At 34.1% G+C, this 20,087-nt stretch overlaps 1 protein-coding gene across 1 annotated transcript in view; it reads right to left on the bottom strand.

Moving 5' to 3' along the window:
* LOC123536672 (excitatory amino acid transporter 3-like) overlaps positions 1-20,087 on the bottom strand; it is a 50,243-nt gene that overhangs the window by 17,394 nt on the left and 12,762 nt on the right. Inside the window, exons 3-8 of the mRNA XM_045320017.2 lie at positions 18,943-19,065; positions 8,045-8,129; positions 6,862-6,904; positions 5,445-5,550; positions 4,463-4,589; positions 3,585-3,818 (exon numbers count right to left, since the gene is read on the bottom strand). Of these exons, the coding sequence (XP_045175952.2) occupies positions 3,585-3,818; positions 4,463-4,589; positions 5,445-5,550; positions 6,862-6,904; positions 8,045-8,129; positions 18,943-19,065 (718 nt within the window). The remainder of the gene's footprint in view (positions 1-3,584; positions 3,819-4,462; positions 4,590-5,444; positions 5,551-6,861; positions 6,905-8,044; positions 8,130-18,942; positions 19,066-20,087) is intronic.

The raw sequence follows: 20,087 nt of genomic DNA, 5'->3' as shown, positions 1-20,087 counted from the left end.
AACATTTCTTGGCAACTAAACTGATTAAAGGCTATTTATTCATCCATCTATTTTGTCACATTCTTCATAGACTGTATAACAATACTCCCTGAAAACCCTGTCTATGGAATTGCACTCTGTGTAACATTGAAAGTTCCATGTACACCGCCGTGTATGTGTCTCTAGATTATATTTTTGTACTGGTAGCATTGTGTAAATGTTGAGTTCTGCTAGATGGCGAGGTAGGTAGCATACATTTCCACTGCCGTCAATGAACAGGCTACTCACCATTTGTACAAATCAAAGGTTTCTTTCTGTTGCAAATTGGTCCCTTTTGTAAGCGGGTTTTTTTTTTTTTGAAACAAGTATGTTGATATTTTCTGAATCAACAGTTTTTTCTGCTTTTTTTCTCTGCATATGTCTGGTGCAATCTTGTAATTTACTTTTTTGCTGTTTTGGTCGTTAGCGTACTATAATATTCTCGTCATTTTGGGTGGAGTTCAACAAAATGACATACAATGGCCTTAAATTCGTTCGTCGAGCCAGCCATAAACACACATAAACAAGTTGGATCTGCAAGGAAAAAAATCACAATATAGTATTTATTAGTAGGACCGGACTTTCTGCTAGATATTGAGAGTAAGTCTTAGTGGCATCCCAATGCAAAATTATAAAGAAATACCTTTAACTGTTTTTGAGATAATTCGTGTAAAATCAACTTAAAATCAATGCTCAATGGAAGAATTGCTAAACGTAACAAAACACCCGCTGCTGCACTATGGTGACTGAGAGTTACGTTTAGAGCTTATTACATGAATTGCAACAGAGTAAACGCTATAAATATCAATGTAAAACATCACGTATTTTCAGGGCTGAAGAAAATACTGTTTTGTACTTTAGAAAGGAAATGATAATGTACATTTTGTAAGATTAATTCTATAAAACTCAGCGATAATGTAAACACAGTACAGTAAAATTTGATACAAGTCAATACTCAGTACATATATTTGCAGTACACAGTACACCATCGACGCTCATTTATCGTCGATTTCTCCGTCATTTGAACATTTACAAAGCTGAAATTTTGCACATATTTTCTTTGTATGTAACTAAATAAATCATACGATTCAGAATTTTTATCACAAGACAATAAGTGACGATAGCGGATGAAATGTGTCCCCTACCTGCATTTATCAGATGATAAAGATGCCATTTTATCACAAATTTTAGCATTTCCTCATAAGATTGACTAATTTTATGCTTGTGAAAGCATATACACAGTATCTAGTTATTAAAACCAATGATCTTTTCTTCTATAGAAGTATAATACAATAGTAAATAGGTGTTTTACTTACCTTGTTGACGAAAAATAAACACGTTTTCGGAAAATACCTTATCATTAAATGGCAATATCCGGTGTACGCATCCTCACCGTGTTTATACGCTGTTAAATTTTCATGTAAAACAATGCTTTCTTTCTATGATTTGTTGATTTTCGAACTTTTTTCTCCGAAACATGGACCTATACCTTAAGGTTAATGTTTATGCCAAACTATTTCAAAATTCCTTCATGGATAGCAGATCGAGTTACAGCCCGGACAAGAATTTACAAAATTACAGTCGGACGGACGGACAATGTGAAGTTAATATGCCCATCTTCGAGGCATAAAAATAAAAAAAAAATCATACTGCAGTGTAAATAAGAAGTTATTTGCTGAAACATCGTTAAACAAGAGCTGTCTCCATAGGATGACACATGCCCCCGATGGCACTTTGAATGAATAGTTATGGCCGATGTTAGAGTTTAGGACATTTGACCTACGGACCTGGGTCTTGCGCGCGACACGTCGTCTTACTGTGGTACACATTCATGCCCAATAATTTTAAAATCCATGCATGAATGACAAAGATATGGACCGGACACGCCCATCAATGCACTATCATGAAATATGACCTTTAACGTCTAAGTGTGACCTTGACCTTTGAGCTACGGACCTGGGTCTTGCGCGTGACACGTCGTCTTACTGTGTCACATATTCATGCCAAGTAATTTGAAAATCCATCCATGGATGACAAAGATATGGACCGGACACGAATGCACTATCATAAAAAATGACCTTTAACGTCTAAGTGTGACCTTGACCTTTGAGCTACGGACCTGGGTCTTGCGCGCGACACGTCGTCTTACTGTGGTACACATTCATGCCAAGTTATTTGAAAATCCATCCATGGATGACAAAGATATGGACCGGACACGAATGCACTATCATGAAAAATGACCTTTAACGTCTAAGTGTGACCTTGACCTTTGAGCTACGGACCTGGGTCTTGCGCGCGACACGTCGTCTTACTGTGGTACACATTCATGCCAAGTTATTTGAAAATCCATCCATCGATGACAAAGATAATTATGGACCGGACACGAAAATTGCGGACAGACTGACAGACCGACAGATGGACAGACGGTTCAAAAACTATATGCCTCCCTTCGGGGGCATAAAAATGTAAGAATGTTTTTGATAAATAAAACCTAAAATTATCAACTGCTTTTGTAAAATTCTTGAAAAAGATATATACTAATTAACGTAATACTAACAAAATATATTATCAAAATCTGAAAAGTGGATTCCTCGGAAGCACTGATGACAAGGCTAATAGTGAATATTGCAAATTCAATTTGATTGAGACCGCATTAACTGTAGTTGGTTAATTTTGTACACTAGTCAGCAGTTAACATGTATTTAGATAATTTGCAATCATGCTTTGCACGGAATGTCACGGATCAGAGGAATAGACTGGCTATATTTATCACTACAACCCGGCAAACTGTATGAAATCTAAAGTGGTAGTATATTCATGGCATGCCTACATGTTGCTATAGCAACCATATTTTTTTGACACAGCAACAAGAAGAAAGGATGTATGTATTCTCCAAGTTAAAATGTATCCATATAGCAAGTTTAAGACAAAATAACTTGTAAATTCAAAGTTATCGCAGCATCCAACTTCCCCACTTTCTTGTCATATATTTAGAATATCTGTTGCCATAGCAACCTATTATTTTGCCATAACAACAAAATAAAAGAACGCCCCTTTTCTCCGTATTTCTATCTTTTAGTAACATTTCGGGCTATTTGTTGCCATAGCATATATATTTGTTGATAGAGCAGCACAAGAAAATGATGCGCGTACTGGCTGTGCTGCCGTCCATCTATGTAGCATGAAAAATATCTTGCATTTTTATAACCACAAGTTCCCTTGTTTCACCAGTAGAGGACTGATAAGCACTGACCGACTGTTGCAGTCAGTCTTCAAAAGACAATATATTATGAAACTAGTTCTTTACTGTAAAAGGCACTGGACAGAATGCAATTTTAAGGATTTAACCATAAAAAACGTTCATTTTCATTGTGCATATATTTAACATGTAAAAGTAAAATATCTCATCAAGTGCTAATTTATCTGAGCTGAGCACGTGCTCATAAAACTTGATTGAAAGCTGTAAATGCAAACGCAGATTTAGTTACTTAGTTCATTTTGAGATTTCAGGTGGAATGCCTTTCGAATATAAAATTAAAAGTTTGTAAATAACCACAAAAACTTACGAGCTAGCAGTGGCGAATGTTATCATAAAAGGTCGTATGAGATTGACGAAAAAGTTGAAAGGATTTCGTCGTATAATTATAAAGTAGACCAGCGGAATGACACAAAACATGAAAGTAATGAGGCCCAACATGGCCGCTAGTATAAACATCCCCAGTCGTGCAAATGTCCCCTCCAAATCCACGGTTTCTGCCAGGACAGTGGCTATCAGACTCGCTACTCCTACAGGAGTAAACCTGGAAAAGTTAATTAATACATGAAATAAGAACAGGGATAGGAAAGCCGAAATGAAAATATTTATAAACTACGCTCAATCTTAAGAATATAAAAAATACGAGTCTGAATTCAGTTCCAGATCTCTGGGTCAACGTTCAAGACGTTATAGGCAGCAAGCTGTAGTGTGCGATATTAATAGGAGCGTCTATAATTGGGGGAAACTATAACTCGTATACAAAACTGCAATATATAAGCTGGAGTGTTGGTATTTGTTGGCATTCACACAACAGTGAACCATTGCAGACAGTCTGCCATGCTTTGTATCAATATGGACATAATGTATGGTAGAGAAGAAAAATTAAAGTTTAAATGTGAAAATAAGTTTCAAATATATTACTTCATCAGTTTTCGAGAATCTGGTTTTGTTTCCAGTGACAGCGATTACTTCCTAAACACAACAACAACAACATGTGTTTCATAATAATACTGCAGATAATCACTGTAATGATGATGTTGCTGCAGCTGATGAACATAATGATGGTGATGATCCTGATGATGTCGAAGTCAGTTTTAACTATTAAATCATTATCATCATCTACAACAACAACAACAACAACAACAACAACAACATCATCGTCATCAACACCACGATAACTGCTCTTACCAGATAAGCCATTGTAAAACACGCAGGATTACTTCCGACGCCGACTGAAAGAAGTTGAGGAAATATTTCCCGTGATGCCCTACTGATGCTGTGCCGACACCAAACAGAGTACAACAGATAATAAGCCCTGTAACAGGTGTTAAGTATGCAATAATCACTGACCATACTTTGTTACCCTGGAACCTTCATACAAATGTTTGTTTATATCTAGCCATTGTCAATAATTAAAGAAGACACCATTTGATAGTGACATCTGTTTCTTGCTTTTGCATAATTGAGAATAACTATTGACAAAAAAATATATTGTTAAAACTAATTACGAAATGGATTTTCCTTCAAGTTAAAGGCAATATTGCATATACATATAAAGGTAAGATTACTTTCACTTCATGACATTATTATGATATTTGCAGATATTGATCGTCAATAAAACCAGTTGTTTTAGTTTTCACTACAGCTTTTTTTTTTACTAAAAATAAGGAAAACAAATGGATATCCAAACAGGAAACAATGTTTGTTATGGCCGAACTATGTCTACCTTTGTAAGTAGTACAAAAGGAAGAGATTATTAACATGACGTAGACTCTACTTGCTGTCAGAAAGCGTACAAAATTAGTGAATGAAACACGAGGTAATTTTCCACTACAATCCGATAAAGAAATGCTGCACGTGTAAATCCCGTGTACATGGAATTCGTACATGTATGCAGACCAGGAGAAACTGAGTATGTATAGGATTGTACTAACACGATGTAGAGTGTAGAATTCTTGCACAAACGGTCATACTAAAAACCTGTCAGCAAAATTACTGCCAGTTTTACTTTGTGTTTCCAGTAACTAAAGTCTCGAAGTAGAACTAAATAGTTTACTTTCATACCATGATTGTGAACATCAAAAATGTAAAGACCGCAATAGTGTAGTAATATATGCTGTTGAAAAATTGTCTGCGACTTTTATAATCAGAAACTTTGGAACAGACTTACCTAGGACATTTGTGCCGTTGGTTCTACCTAGATTCTTGACAATCGACGTAACGTTGCTGCCACTTACCTCATCAAATATATTCACTTCTTCATACACTGTGATGGTCTGAAAATAGTTAAATGGTTTTATCTTAACATCTGATTTCGTTCATTTCTTAATAAATAAATGTACTGAATGATATCTACAAAAACACTAGAAAAACTTAAGCATCAGTCTTGGAAATATAGGAGTATAAAATCGCTATCGTCGGCCGCCGTCGAATACCCCGTATAGAGCTGAAAAAAATGTCAAAGAACAAATTCATATAATTTCATTGAACCACTTTTGTACTTCTAAAACGTCGAATATTTTTTTAAGTTTCTGACACATCTGATCACTAATCATAAGAAAATAAAATGACATCAAAGTCGGAAACAATGATTTAACAGAAATAAGCTAATTCTCACTACAGTTTAATACATGCAAGTTCTGCGAAAACCTATAAGGACATTTTTTTTTTAAGTTTTAATTAAAAACAGTCGAACATCACGTACAAAAATTACGTATATTAATTATGCCTATATGCTCGGTAAACCTGGTGTGTCACGAAAAGTGTAATAAATAATGCTATTTCAACCTAATTAAGATGTAGAAGTAGTTTGGATATTTAAATGTTTGTCCTGAAAAAGTGTTGTTTTATTTTTGTCTCTCCTGAAAAGTTAATAAATTGAACATACGGGGATTTCGACGCCGGCCGACGTTATGTTAATCTCCAAGTTTATACATTAGAGTTTTGAGACCAGTCTAAGACATGCAGCATCTGACTGGCTTCTTCCCAGCACAATCTTCACTATGACTATTAACAAGATCGCATTCTGAGGTCAACAAACCAGGCGTTATGACCTTGTTGCGTGGATATCACGTGGTAAGCACGAAGTCGACATTAAAACGTTTGCGAAAGAAAATGCCAAAATATACTGCCTACTGACTACGATGCCAATATTTTTACCTTGAACTATGTTATGATATAAGTTAAACATCTGGAAAAAGCTAAGTCAAAAATACTAACGGCTTGAAAACATCCAACAAAACAAAAAATTATATAACTGCAAAAAACAAAATTTCATCTGTACATGACAATTGTGTACAACAGTGAGTAAAATGAATGAATGAATGAATGATGTTTTTATGGCAATGCAACTATCTGTTTGTTTTTCAGCTTGAAGCCGAAAGGGTCACGGTGACGGCGGAAGTAGGGCATATGACCAAATGTGCAAAGACGAAAATGCTGTCAGGTATGTAGCGAATTTTGCCGCTTAATTCATTCATTTTTTAAAGTTTAATTACAACTGTAGATCTCATCTTCAACTGTACTGTCATTTTGTATCTTAGAAAGAAAGAAAAACACCATTATTTTAATGATGCACATTTACAAACCTGGTGAAACGCTGCAGTAATCAAATTGTCAGGGAATAGATTTCTGAAAATAACATTACGTTAAACATATATATCATTCATTGTAATATCGTTAAAGTCTATATCCAAATATACAAATATCTAAAACTGACAGGTCCGTGATTCGTCAAGTTAAAGTCAATATACAAAACTAATTTTCTTTCTTGTCAAAATTAACTGAAGAATTAACGAAAATAAATAACATTAGTTCAAAAATTAAATAATGTTTTTTCTTTGTTTTAGAAATGTCTGCTTTAAGGTGGATCGATACCTTATTCGTCAAATATGACATTCCTTCCGATTTTGATGAAACTTGGTCCATCTATAGCGCTATGGTTCCTATTTTTATTTTTCCGTCGTCTTGGCAACAATACGTTACCAATGATGGCGTCACGAACGTCACAACTAAGGGCGCCAAAATGCCGAAATACTGCCGTTTTGATTCCTCTAAAATGCTTGATTATGATTTAAAATCAGCGAAACTTTTTACATTTTGAAACTTTATTTAATTTATATTAGGACTAGCGTGTTTGTAAGTGGTATCGCACCACATTACAACGGACATTTATCATTTGATAGAGTAAACCATGTTCCTTCTGATATACAATTTTGACATAAAATCGGCAAGTATACGCTAAAATGACATCCTTAAAAGACTACAGGCCCATTAAAAGTCTGAATTTCAGCACAAGTGATCAATCTGAAAATGAAATGTCAAATAAAAAAGGGAATTTTACGTTTTCAGTTTTTCACAATATTGTGTTGAAGACAAACTGTCCTTCCAATTTTTGGACGTACAACTCAACGGTTTGACGTTAGATGCCATGTACGTAAAGCGTCATTGCAATTTGATATCTATACACGTGTTTGTTCTTCGTTCTACGAGGAGATGACATAATAAGTAAATATAACTAAGGGTAAATTAATTTTAAACTTTGATATCGTATCGTGCGTAGTTGATAAAAGTAAGTGAATGTTATAAGGACAATTCCAGCTTTGACTGGTGCTCCAGAATCAAACGTTACCCTGTTATGTCATTTTACAAAATCTGGTTTTCCAAAAGTAGGAGATTATATGAATACATGCAAGTCATATACTTAATGTAAAAGGGCATTGTCCGATTTCCAAGTCCGTGTAAGTCTACTATAATGTAGGTTGCACCCACCTGATAAGGTCCGCAAAAATATCTTGAGTCTGCATGACTGGCGAGCTGGATGTGCGTTGTGTGTGAGCCTTCTTCACACTTGACCCTGAAATGAGCAACACTTGACATTCACACAGAACATGCTTCATGTGAATTTAGGGCATTTGGTTGACTGGCAATGAATCGATCACCACCATGCTGTCTTTATTCCTTCTTCTTTGTTGAGTTTCATTTACGAACTTTTGTGTGTCTAGTGTTCATTTTTTATGTTACTATTAACTGTCCAATAACGTATGTTCTTTTAAAAACTAGTGATGTATATTTCGCACTTTTTTCTTTCTGACACTGGGCTTCAATTTTGATGTTACATTTCCATAGATGAACTTTTCTTTAACATGACTTAGTTTCAATAATAAAGGGCTATATGCCCTCGTAATAGATATTGTCGGCTTAAGTTGATGTGGACAATGAACTGTGAATGTGCTGTAAATACTCGGGGTCTTCTCAAGGCATACTAATATTTCATTCACTGTTAGTAACTTACATTAGCTGACATTGTTCATGACAGAACGTCTTCAAGTATTATATAAACAGACTGAATGGAACTGAGTCTTGGTTATGTTCTATGTTTGTATAGGAAGTAATTAAATTTGGGACAATATAAATGAATGTTAGTAAAGGAATGTTCTCATAAGACATTAGAAGAGTTGCTTTAACCAAGCATGAGTAAAGTGTTTTATCAAGAGCTCTCCAAAATGTACATGTACTTAGAATAAGATTTCTTTAAAAAAAAGATAATAATTCTACAAAAGTTCCATACACTGTGTTTCCCATTTCATTTGATACATTTCGTTTCTGCCTTCGTCATATGTAAGTCCGTCTGTCCGTCTTCATATAGCCTGAGCTAGATTCTCAAAATCCTCTGCTAGGATTTAAACTTCACAGAAATGATATTATGAAGCCTTGTTGTGCGTATCCTCGGTTTTTTGTGGAGTAAGGGTCCCTTAAAAGTAGTTTTTGAATGAAATTTGTCCAAACTGCTTTATAATTAGCAGGATTTGAAACAAATTTCATAGGAATGATCCGTACAAATTCTAGCTGAGCATGTATCACGAGGTTCATATTTAAATGATCTTGTACTGAGTAATGTAACACCACCACTGGTTGCATAGATTGAGAAAGTCAGCAGTTTTTTCACACTCGGTTTTATTTACAAGGTTATACAGACGTCAACTATACTAACAGTCAATTCAGGTATAAATACATCAGCTTTTTAAATAGTATTTTCCCGCGTCAAACTTTTAATTAATTTTTTATTCTTAAGTCCAAAAGTTCTATAACATAATAGTCAATTCTAAAACTTCCACAGTTATTTTTAACCCGCTCTTAAACCCGAGCCCAAAAAATCGAACTTAACCGAGCTGATCTGAACCGATCCGAACTGCCAATTATCCGATCCCATTTTTGTAAAACATTTCTAACTTCCTGATTCTTAACTCAGTCCTCTCTTTTCTTGACTCAGTCCTCCTCTCCCTATTCTCATATCTTCTCTTAATTCTCTGAGTATTTATACCTGTTTTTACGAACTACAACGCAATAACATGTTTACAAGTATTTCAAAATATTCAAAGCAATTTCAAAACATGTCAATCAAAACGTCCATTATGTACTCATATAATAGTAAACAACAGATGTGGAATCAATCACCAATGTGTATTTTCGTAAATAAATGACTGTTACTGAAACAAACAAAATAATTAGGGTCAAATCTAATAGATAAAACATTCAACGGTGATTCATTTTGTATAAATTGTAAACAACAACAATATGCTGAACAGGTAAACAAAGTAATTAACATTTCTGGCCAATTAATGAAAATTCCATCGAAAACAAAAATAAAGTAATTAAGGCTGACCAAATCAATTTCATTTGAGAATTTCGCAATATCTGATCGGTAATAATAGTAAACAAAGTCATTTAGGCCAAAACGTAATGGATAAAACACTCCGATGTTACGAAATTTGCTTGAGTAGTAAATACCAACAATGACCTACGCATGTAAACAGAATTCGTATCATTTGTAAGAATTATCAGGATTATCTACCAAAATCAATAATAGATAAAATACACACAATGATGAATTAACTGAAAACTGACCTGCGAGCTATCATTGTGTTACAGTAATGGCCATTTGATTATCATACATAAAGTCTATGAAGAGATTTTTTCTGTAATTCATCTCCAAATTTCATTGAAGCCTAAGGGATTTATTGAAATAAGATGTGCATATCGTTGGTACATACTGCTCTAAATATTTTCTCGGACTTATGTCCATTATTCATTTTACTGGAAAAAAAATGTTCGGACTACTCCTATTATACTGTTTGTATGATTTGACTGAAACGTCTTAGGAATGATAGTTGCAGGTCTATATTATTCATCAGTTATGGATTGTACGTTGAATGATTTAACGAATTAATATTAATTCATTATTAGAGATAAAAATTATGTAGACAGGTCCTTTTTCATCATTTTGGGAACGTCATCAACACCAGTGGAATTAGGAAAATCCTCTTGAAAATTGTTTTATTTGAGAAAATTTGCAAATAAACAAAATCTATGTAAAGATATTTTTGTTTAAAATATTAATGGACTGCATTTCAGAAAGGTAAAATAGAGAAAAGTGGAAACTTCACAGGTCGCTCAACACGACAAAAACGAAAATGTTGCAGGCTCGGTTTGATTGAGCCTGTTCATGGACGGTAGTGGAAATGCATGCTACCGTCCACGCCCTCTAGCCCCAGGTTGAGCAGAACACTAATTTGGGTATACTAAATTCAGAATTGTGGAAAAAATACTTTCTTTGCTTTGGGATTACCTCCTTTTACTGGACGTAGATTTATAGGGGAAAAAGCCCTGCTAGAAATTTTTGTCAACGCTTCATTTCAAAATTCTAGTCCAGCTTTCAATGATAGTAGGAAGTGCTTGGTATAAAGCCTTGTTGAGCATATCATTGGCACGTCCGCTCGAAATATTGTTTGCGGAGTTATTTCTCTTAAAATAATTTTTGAATAAAATGAGTAGCAAACCTAGGTATGGGTCCTGCCGCTAAACAATTTTTCACTGATATATGAACTAAAGTTCACATAACACCGTTAAAAATTTCATTCAGTATTCAGTTACAAAGTTTACATTATTTATTTTACATCGTTTTTTAGAAACTTAATGTAAATGTAAACTGTCATTTATATACATTTCATTCAGCTATTGTGAAAAGGTAAATAGTTATACATATTAATCAGTTTCGCATAAAAGTAATGCTCTGACCTTTCTAAAAATCATATTCTATAATATAAAGAATCATCATCAACTTTATATAAAGGTTACAGCGTCAATAATAGTAAATATAGGCAAGTTGGCGAGCGTAGCGAGCCGAATAAAAAAGAATGGACATCCAAGGATATTTTGATATAATGAAAAATGGAAGCTTTGCCGAAAAAGGAGTGCGATCGCACCCGTCGCACCCCTCCCTTCTCACCGCTTGCTACGCCCTTACAGTATATGTTTCATTGTTGGGAAGTTAACATTACTTTCCCCGTTTTATTTTCTCAGCAAGAGAGAAAAATCGTTTATGAAATATCTCTCAAGCATGATTATATATGGAAGAGCACTTTCATGTATAAGAGACTATCGAGAAAATAATGTAAAAAAGAGGATAATTTGTTTAGGATTGCGCACTTTAAGCACATGAAAATGAAATGCACGGCTTCTACCAGTTTCATCAACTATGGATACACATTTATAAAAAGTGAGAGTTTAAAAATTTCAACACTAGCTTAAAGTGAACTTCAGATGATCACCAAACTGTAATAACATGGTCTCCGATCAGTCTAATTTCAGTATGCACAGTTAATGGGTGCGATTTGTCACTGTGTTAAAGCAACTTAAAAATAGTTTGCTTGGTACATTTTAGGCATAACATTTTCCATGAAAAAAAAAACAGCAACAGTTACTTGCTGAGAACAGGTTAACTTGTACCGGTAAACAATCCAGGAACACTGGTTAGGCCAACTGCCTGCCGTTACATAACAGAAATACTGTAAAAAACGGCGCTTACCAAAACAAACCAACAAATGAATAAATGTGTTTTGAAACGCTCCCTAGACAGTCCGTATTCGATGTTCACAGTCAGACTTCACATAAACCGACAATGTCTAATATAATTCCTCTGCATCTGAACTCCAAATAAAGATTTTATTCAACGACAAATCACGAAATTTGATATGTTAATCATTTTTTTTAAGTTTGTGTATCCAGAAAGTTTCTTTGCACAAGCTCTTCATATCATCACGAATAACGTCAACCGGCATAAATGAAAAATTTCCAAGAGAATGGTCATTTTCATTAAAGTGAACAGCGACATTAGACAAATAACTTGAAAACGATTCTAATGAAAATGAGGTCTCAAGATTTCATTGTTTATATAAAATAAAGTAGAAACTGAATTGATAGACTATAACCTGTAAATCGTTTAAAGGGAGATCACTCCGTATCAGAGTGGTTGTAGTCGAACTCTGTCGCAGGGATTCAGGTTTATGACGTAAAGCTATTTCCACAGAAGTCTTGCAACGGAATAGTCTGTCTAACAATACAGTTCCACGGTGTATGATCAATCCTATATTGTTGGTAAAACTTGCGGTGCCTTCACCTTTTGGTATAAGCAACGAACTGACGTACAAAAAATGTAAACACGCTAGGAGCAGGAGGCGAGTATGTGGAAAAATACGACTTTAGAGACGTAAGTTGATTTTACTGATGTTATCACGGAACATAAGTAACTTCTATGTTTCCACCTGCATGAAAACAAAATGAAAAGCTTCAGCAGTTTTCGCCAAATAATCGTTACAGTTTGAGTTCTGCTATACAAATGCGGCAAATATAAATCGTTTATTGCAATTTTTTTAAAGATTCTTGATGTTTTGAGCATAGTTTTTTTTACAAATATATTCAATACAAATATATTCAATTTTTATCCGTAGAAACAGTATAAGAAAAGAAACCATTTTTTTAAAATCAATTTCTACCCTTAAAAACACGATTTCATCAAAATATAAAGCACCTATATTTTACGTATAACACTGAACGGAGGCACCTCCGTTATTTTCCAAAACTTTAATGTAATATTTAACAACTGTATTTTGTTTTTCAGTGCCAAGGCTCGGAAGCGGCTTTCGTCCCTACTTTGGCTCCATAAGCCAATTGACAGACCGTGAACGCAGCTACGCACTCTTGCAGCGCTGCTCATCTCACTATTTACAGAGTTACAGTATGAAATGCTAATAAATGATTTCTTTTATGGATACTTTGTGTTGAAGTAACTGAGTGTGCTGAAGGAACCAGTATTCTTAAACCTTGCGAAAAGTGTCGTTTCAAAGTTACCTAAAAAATCTTGACATTAGCCTGTTGCAGAGAAGAATGTGAATGTAAGGAAGGACAGCTCTGCGTGGCGATTGCGCGATATACGCTGTGGAAGGCGAAGGACGACAATTTAATTTAAATGTCACGTAACAGGATTACGTAAACAATTTCTGTAAATTCAATGTTTCAGACGAGACAGTCAATGCTTTACCGTAATATGTACCACCTACGCTTGTGTTCAAGCGAGAGATTCGGCCGGGAAATGTATCTGCATACTCGTCCTTTGGTGACACAGCCTGTTTGTTATGTATACTGGGTTCATATAGTGCATGTTTGAAAAATAGCGTATATTGCTATATGAGAAGTTTACATTTAGGCTAGGGTTACGGTACCGATTCTATGATTACCGAAGTTCCATACGTATCTCTAGATAACCCACGCCAACATTAAATCGCCACTATTGGATGTACGCACGTATTGAGTGTACAATATACTGACTAAAGGTAAAGGTTACGTTTAACATAGGTTTAACATATGCATTCAATGCGTGCGTACGCTCAGGGCGGGAGATTTAATGCAGATCTATGAGGACAGGCTAGGATTACGGACGTATATATGAGACATGAAATGTATACGTAAATATATATTTCTGTTGTTGTAAACTTACTTATAGCGAGTTACAGGTCTGCTGTCGATTTCGTAATTACATTGTATTTGGCCGCCATTTTGGATTCAACTAATTGCATGGAGGAAATATCGTCATTCTCGAATGATTAAAGTTCAAACGATAGTAAATAAAACGCCAGTTTTGATTTTCGTCATTACCTTTTTTCATTAAGGAAATTTTAATTCACTTTAAGCATATTTTAACGTATATTCCATGCTCATAACACTTCCGTACTATTAGCTTATCATCACATGTTCAACAATTCTCCTCTTAGGCGATCTTATCAGTACATCTACGGCACATATTCTGATAAGCCATCAGACAGCGCAACTGATAAATCCTATTCCAATACTTATATTGATTTATATAGGAAAATGATACATTTACCATAGAAAATGTCATAAATTACATATTTCTATTTATTCTATTATACCATCCCGGATATTTCCTTAAAAAACAATTCAATACCTTTACGTTGGTATATTTTCCTTCAAAATAAGTCAATATTTGGTTGCTTCAAAATTCGTTTGAAAAACGTCTCTCAAATTCAATATATTCTCTATACATATTTGGCAGAATTACACGATAACCCTGTTTTTACTAAGTATTTTTGAAGGAAAAGTTAAAGTTAAAATACCATCCCGGATATATTTGGAAAGTCCTCGTCGTGCACATTCTAGATATATATTTTATTATAAAATAAGTTATTTCTTTCTTGCTTCAAAATTCCTTTAAAAACAGGGTTTCAACGCTTTCTGTATATTGACAAAAACGTGCTAAGTTTTACGATAAGATAGAGCCGTATCGGAATAGGAATACATGTATAATTATATAACAGAGTTTAACATGATTTTTGGGTGCGTTCCGTCTGACAAATGTTCTTTTAAAAGTTTTTAAAGTTTTTCATGGCATTTTCCTTTGAAAATACTGAGATATGTGTTTAAAAATTCGAAAATAAAAGTGAAAGCAGCTCTGTTGTTGCATTATAGTAATGACCAAAATAATAATACAATTTATTTATTATGACCTATTTTGACATAATGATTGGATGTTTCAGTAAATTAATTGAATTTGAATTTTAGATTTTTAAAAGTGTCATTTTGGTCAAGTAGCATCCTGTTTCTTGTATACATGTATCTTCGTGGCACGGGACAGCGTATTGTATTGACAAGATATTAGCATTATAGATTTTATGGTCATGTGCCTTAAATCAGTGTACGCAGAATTTAAATTGTGTTGTTTAAAATTTAAAGTGACACGTATGTTGCCATCCTAATCACGGCATGTACGAATAAAAGGTATAACATCGTGACACGTGCCGATGTTTAATATATTAAGCTTTTGAATTTAAACACGTGATTTACGTCAAAGTAGCGGATTGTATCAGTGAATTAGAATAAAAATGACATTAAGAAAATTTACAAGATATTGGCTATGATTTTGATGCTCTGTGAAATCAGCAGCAAAATCATTATTTCGAAATTGCCTGAAATTTTCTTACATTAAATCTAAATGGCTTTAATTATATTATTATGTAGTACTAAACTTAAATGCCGTTTAAAGAATTAATTTGATAACAGTTTTCTAGTGTGTGCCGTTTTACGCCAAAAAGATGTTTATCTCTTAATTAGATTATTAATTAACAGTGAACCGATGCACATGTGTTTTCATAATGAAGGAGGAATCGACACCTAATAATTACCACCTTTGTTCATTTTGGCCAACATTTTGGGGTTTTTTTTCATGTTTTACCTTTTTATTAAAAATAACAAGTAACAAGGAAAGAAAATAATTCTCAAATATGTTAAACTGCAAATATTATGTTATACTGCAAATATAATTACGTATAATATAGGTTTTATTGTTTATTAAAGTCTCATCAAAGTACACAAATCAATATTAAAGACATGATAAAATTCTATATATACAGCGAAGTAGATCATCAAGCAAAAAAAAGAAGAATTCAGTTTTACATTCAGAGTGCACATAAGAAATTTGAAAAAGAAAATGAAAAACCCGCCAGAAAAATTAGAAAACACAATATAAGCTGATAGAGTTATTACGCAAAGCTACACTGATGCGTATTGATAAGGATGTGTTAAGATGAAGCAGAGATAAGGACTCTGAACATAAGGGAAATGGTGTTGGAGGTGATATATTATAAACAGATGTGTTGATATTGTATATAATGTACCTGTTTTAATATTATCAAGTTTCATAAGGACTCTATGTTTTATCATAGCTGCATACATTTACAACAGAGTATGGCCATTCATCCATATATCATATACGTGTATGCTTTGATTTGTTTGAATAGCAATACTTGATATTATTAAAAGATGTGCAATGAAATTATTGAATAAATTTGGTGAACTTGATAGATCTATCCTTGTTATTCAGTCTGAGGAATACATCAATTATTCAAGTTAATCTGGTTTCTGATCTGATAATAAATACTATCACAAAACATAAAATATAACACTATATCGTATTGAAATGTTTTCCTCTGGTACAGTTTAGATACTTTCGTTGGATTAAAATTTCAGATCAGAAATCAATACAATGTATAACGAATAAATTTCTAATTAAACACTTGTGTATTAATAGGTGCGAAAAAGTATCCATTGTCCCGTGCAAAGAACAGAAAATTGCTAAATTTTTTGTTTAAAAAAAATGTCAGTCACAACATGCACATTCTGAATAAAAAATGCTATTTATTTATATTCATTGAATGTATAGACAATCAAGCCTGTAAGAGATGATGTCTAGTTACATGGTCACTGTTTGAGATAAGAGATCTCAAAGCGCTATCGCTTTTTGCTCACCAGGGGAGAAAACGTTAACAGCGAAAATGACTTAATCGTAGTATTTGCACACTTCCTTCCCCTGATAAGTGAGGAAAATTTCTCAGTATGTAGGTTTATCTAGTGATATGGAACTTCCGTACTCCTAGAATGGGAAACTAGGATTACGGTACCGTAAACCTAGCCACTGCTTTATGTAAAACAGCATGTATGTAGATCGGTAAAAGGATTATTAAGTTAATCAATTTGATCATGAAAATGTGTATAATATATGCTAATTCAACTGAAAATACAACATTGTATTATTTATTTATTTATACTTGATTGCGAATCAAGATAGATAGACAGAGAGAGAGAGAGAGAGAGAGAGAGAGAGAGAGAGAGAGATATCTCGTTGGTTGCTACATCTACATTTACTAAGATACATCCAAAGAACACACCTACAAAGTTTGCGTCTCCGTTGGCCTAGCGTCCGCCTTCGGAACGGGAGTTCGAATCCGAGGCAACCTGGCCTGCAAGGATAGGATTTGGGAGGTAATGTGCACAGAGAAAAAGGTGTCTCATAGGCCCTTTTGATAGGTCGAAACTATAATAAACAAAGCCGTATACAAAGATTAATAACTGGCACGCGTATGTTTTTTACAATTAAGCCCAGGTCTATATGCCGAAGGATAAAGGAAGGATTTTTTTCAGCCAGAAACAGACACCTCTCACAAAATACCTCCCAGAATTAATGTTTCCTAAGCTCTGGGACGAAATATTTGTGACATAAATTAATATAGGTGCCATTATACAAAAAATATAGTGGACTTACTAAAAACTAAATATTGCAAGATTTTTGCATTTGCGAGAAGTTATTTCCGCTATTTACATGTGTAAACAGTATTTTAATATTAAACACTATATAATTAAACATCCGAACCATACCAAAATACCAGGATTCGTATTTAAAATGCATTTTCAACACATATGTCACCTTCCTCTACTATGACATGAAACTGAAAACACATTTTATTTCATACATCGAATACAAAATTTGGCAAAATACTGTGCCGATTGCATTTTTATGTCTTCGATTTGTTCCGTAACATCATCCAAGTTATGAAATAAAGACGAATTTAAGAATAAAGGGATGATAAATAAGGTCACTACACTTCCGACTTACCTTGTTTATCCAAGACTAATAGGAAAAGTTAGGTGCTTGTACGCACCAGTGAGTTGAAAATGCGACTTTTGTACCAACAATATAGGATTGTTCATACACCGTGAGCTCAGAGCACCTGCACACCCCTTAAGAAAATATTATCTATTCCATTCGAAAACCTGTGGAATTTTTCGTCCACCAATCAAAATGTACAGTTTTAACGGCATCGTCCCAGATATATTTATAGCAAGTAACCGGCCTACGGCCGGAAAAATAATGATAATGATAAAGATAACAAAAACAAAGAAATTATTTTACGAGGAACTCGTTGAAATGAATAATCAATGATACTGCAGCCAGTCCATAAGGAATTTCAGTGTAATGAAAAATTGAACTGTTATGATGAAAGGAAATTCTGTACACACAAAATGTCATGGAATGCACATGACATTGTGTTATCGACGTTTTTACATATTATTTTTTTTTCTTTTTGACTAAGCCAATGGCTATAACCCTGAATAGTATTCCTATAATGTTTCATAATCCTAGGTCAGCTACTTTTCTTGAGATACATGAGACACAATTTAACTTTTAGGGCCTATTATTCATATTTTTGACAGTCAACGGCCATAACACCGTGTGAAATCCCATGGCAGTTACAACAACAGGTGCAAAACTTCACATACGGAACGACAATCCTGTAAAGTTAAATTCGAATAGATTCTGAGATACATGCGACATAGATTCATTCGGACGGACGGACTGCTTGAAAGGACGACGGTCATGAGCAACTCATGTATTAGCAACATCCAGCTACCACTAAAAGAATGGCGGGGGTCACAAAAATGATAGTTATTTATTAAAATGACCCTTTTTAGCTACATACCTGGATTTAATAAGAGAACGACCACAGCGCCTATAATTGGTGGGATGGTATTGGCTATGGCAATGAAGGTCACGGATACCACACTGATACGCCCCTGAGATTTCGGATTTAAGGCTGCGGTACCTGGAAAAAAATAAACAGCAAAGTGAGTTAATTAAGAAGTGCAGGAATTGAACCACGAGAGAATTATCATCTGAACGATGAACAACAAGAAGTCCTTTATTGTTTTCCTTCTTACATGTTCATGTTCTTACATGTTCATTTAGGAGGAAGTATACCTTGATATCAGGCTAAATTCAAGTTAGTTGAACCCGAGCAATTTATTGCATTTCGTGTAATTAATGTTTTAGCTGCTACAATATCCAGTTCCCCTCAAGTACAATTTTTATTCAGGTTTGAATACTCTAAAGGTATGCGATATTAATATTATTATGTTATTTGTAGAAGTCTGTGTATTTGATAATTGTATTAGTATGCGCGTTAGCTTTCTAAAATGAGCTTAAAATGTATACGTCGCGGGGCTCGTGTTTTCCTCTCATTTTTATATACACCTATGTTTGTGGCCAACACAGAATATTTGGGTAATGTTATTAGCACAATACTTACAGCAGTACTCCTCATCTGACATTTTTTATGGAAAATCATCACGCCATGTACCCGGATAATCTTAACTCTGTTCAGCGACCCTAACTCAGTGCCAACATGGCTGACAGAAAGATGGTGTATGTAGTTAATTTCCTTGTCTTTTTTCATGTTTTTATGTGAGTATGCAATGTTAGCGTAAAACTTTTGATAGTCATAATATCCTGTATTGATAACATGTTTTGTGTACTAAATATTTCAATCGAAATGTCACATTATGTGGCTAGAATTCATTAAAATGTACTCAAAAATGTCTTCAAAATGAACATGTTTTATGTTTCTAACTGTTTTAAAGTACCAGAAATTGCAGTAAGACCTTACTTATTAAATGTATTAGTTCCATAAATATCTCTTTGACAATGTTTAACAGTATCAAAGTTTGAAATTGATTTTTATGGCTTAAAAATTGTATTGATTATGAGGTAGGTTTAAATTTGGGGATAATTCCTAACTGGTATAGGAAACAGTGCTGGATAAATACAAACTTAGAATGGATAAACACC

This window comes from Mercenaria mercenaria, chromosome 17 (assembly GCF_021730395.1).
Source record: "Mercenaria mercenaria strain notata chromosome 17, MADL_Memer_1, whole genome shotgun sequence".
NCBI lineage: Eukaryota > Metazoa > Mollusca > Bivalvia > Venerida > Veneridae > Mercenaria > Mercenaria mercenaria.
The sequence above is the reverse complement of the archived record's forward strand: the minus strand, read 5'-3'. Positions and strand labels throughout refer to the sequence as shown.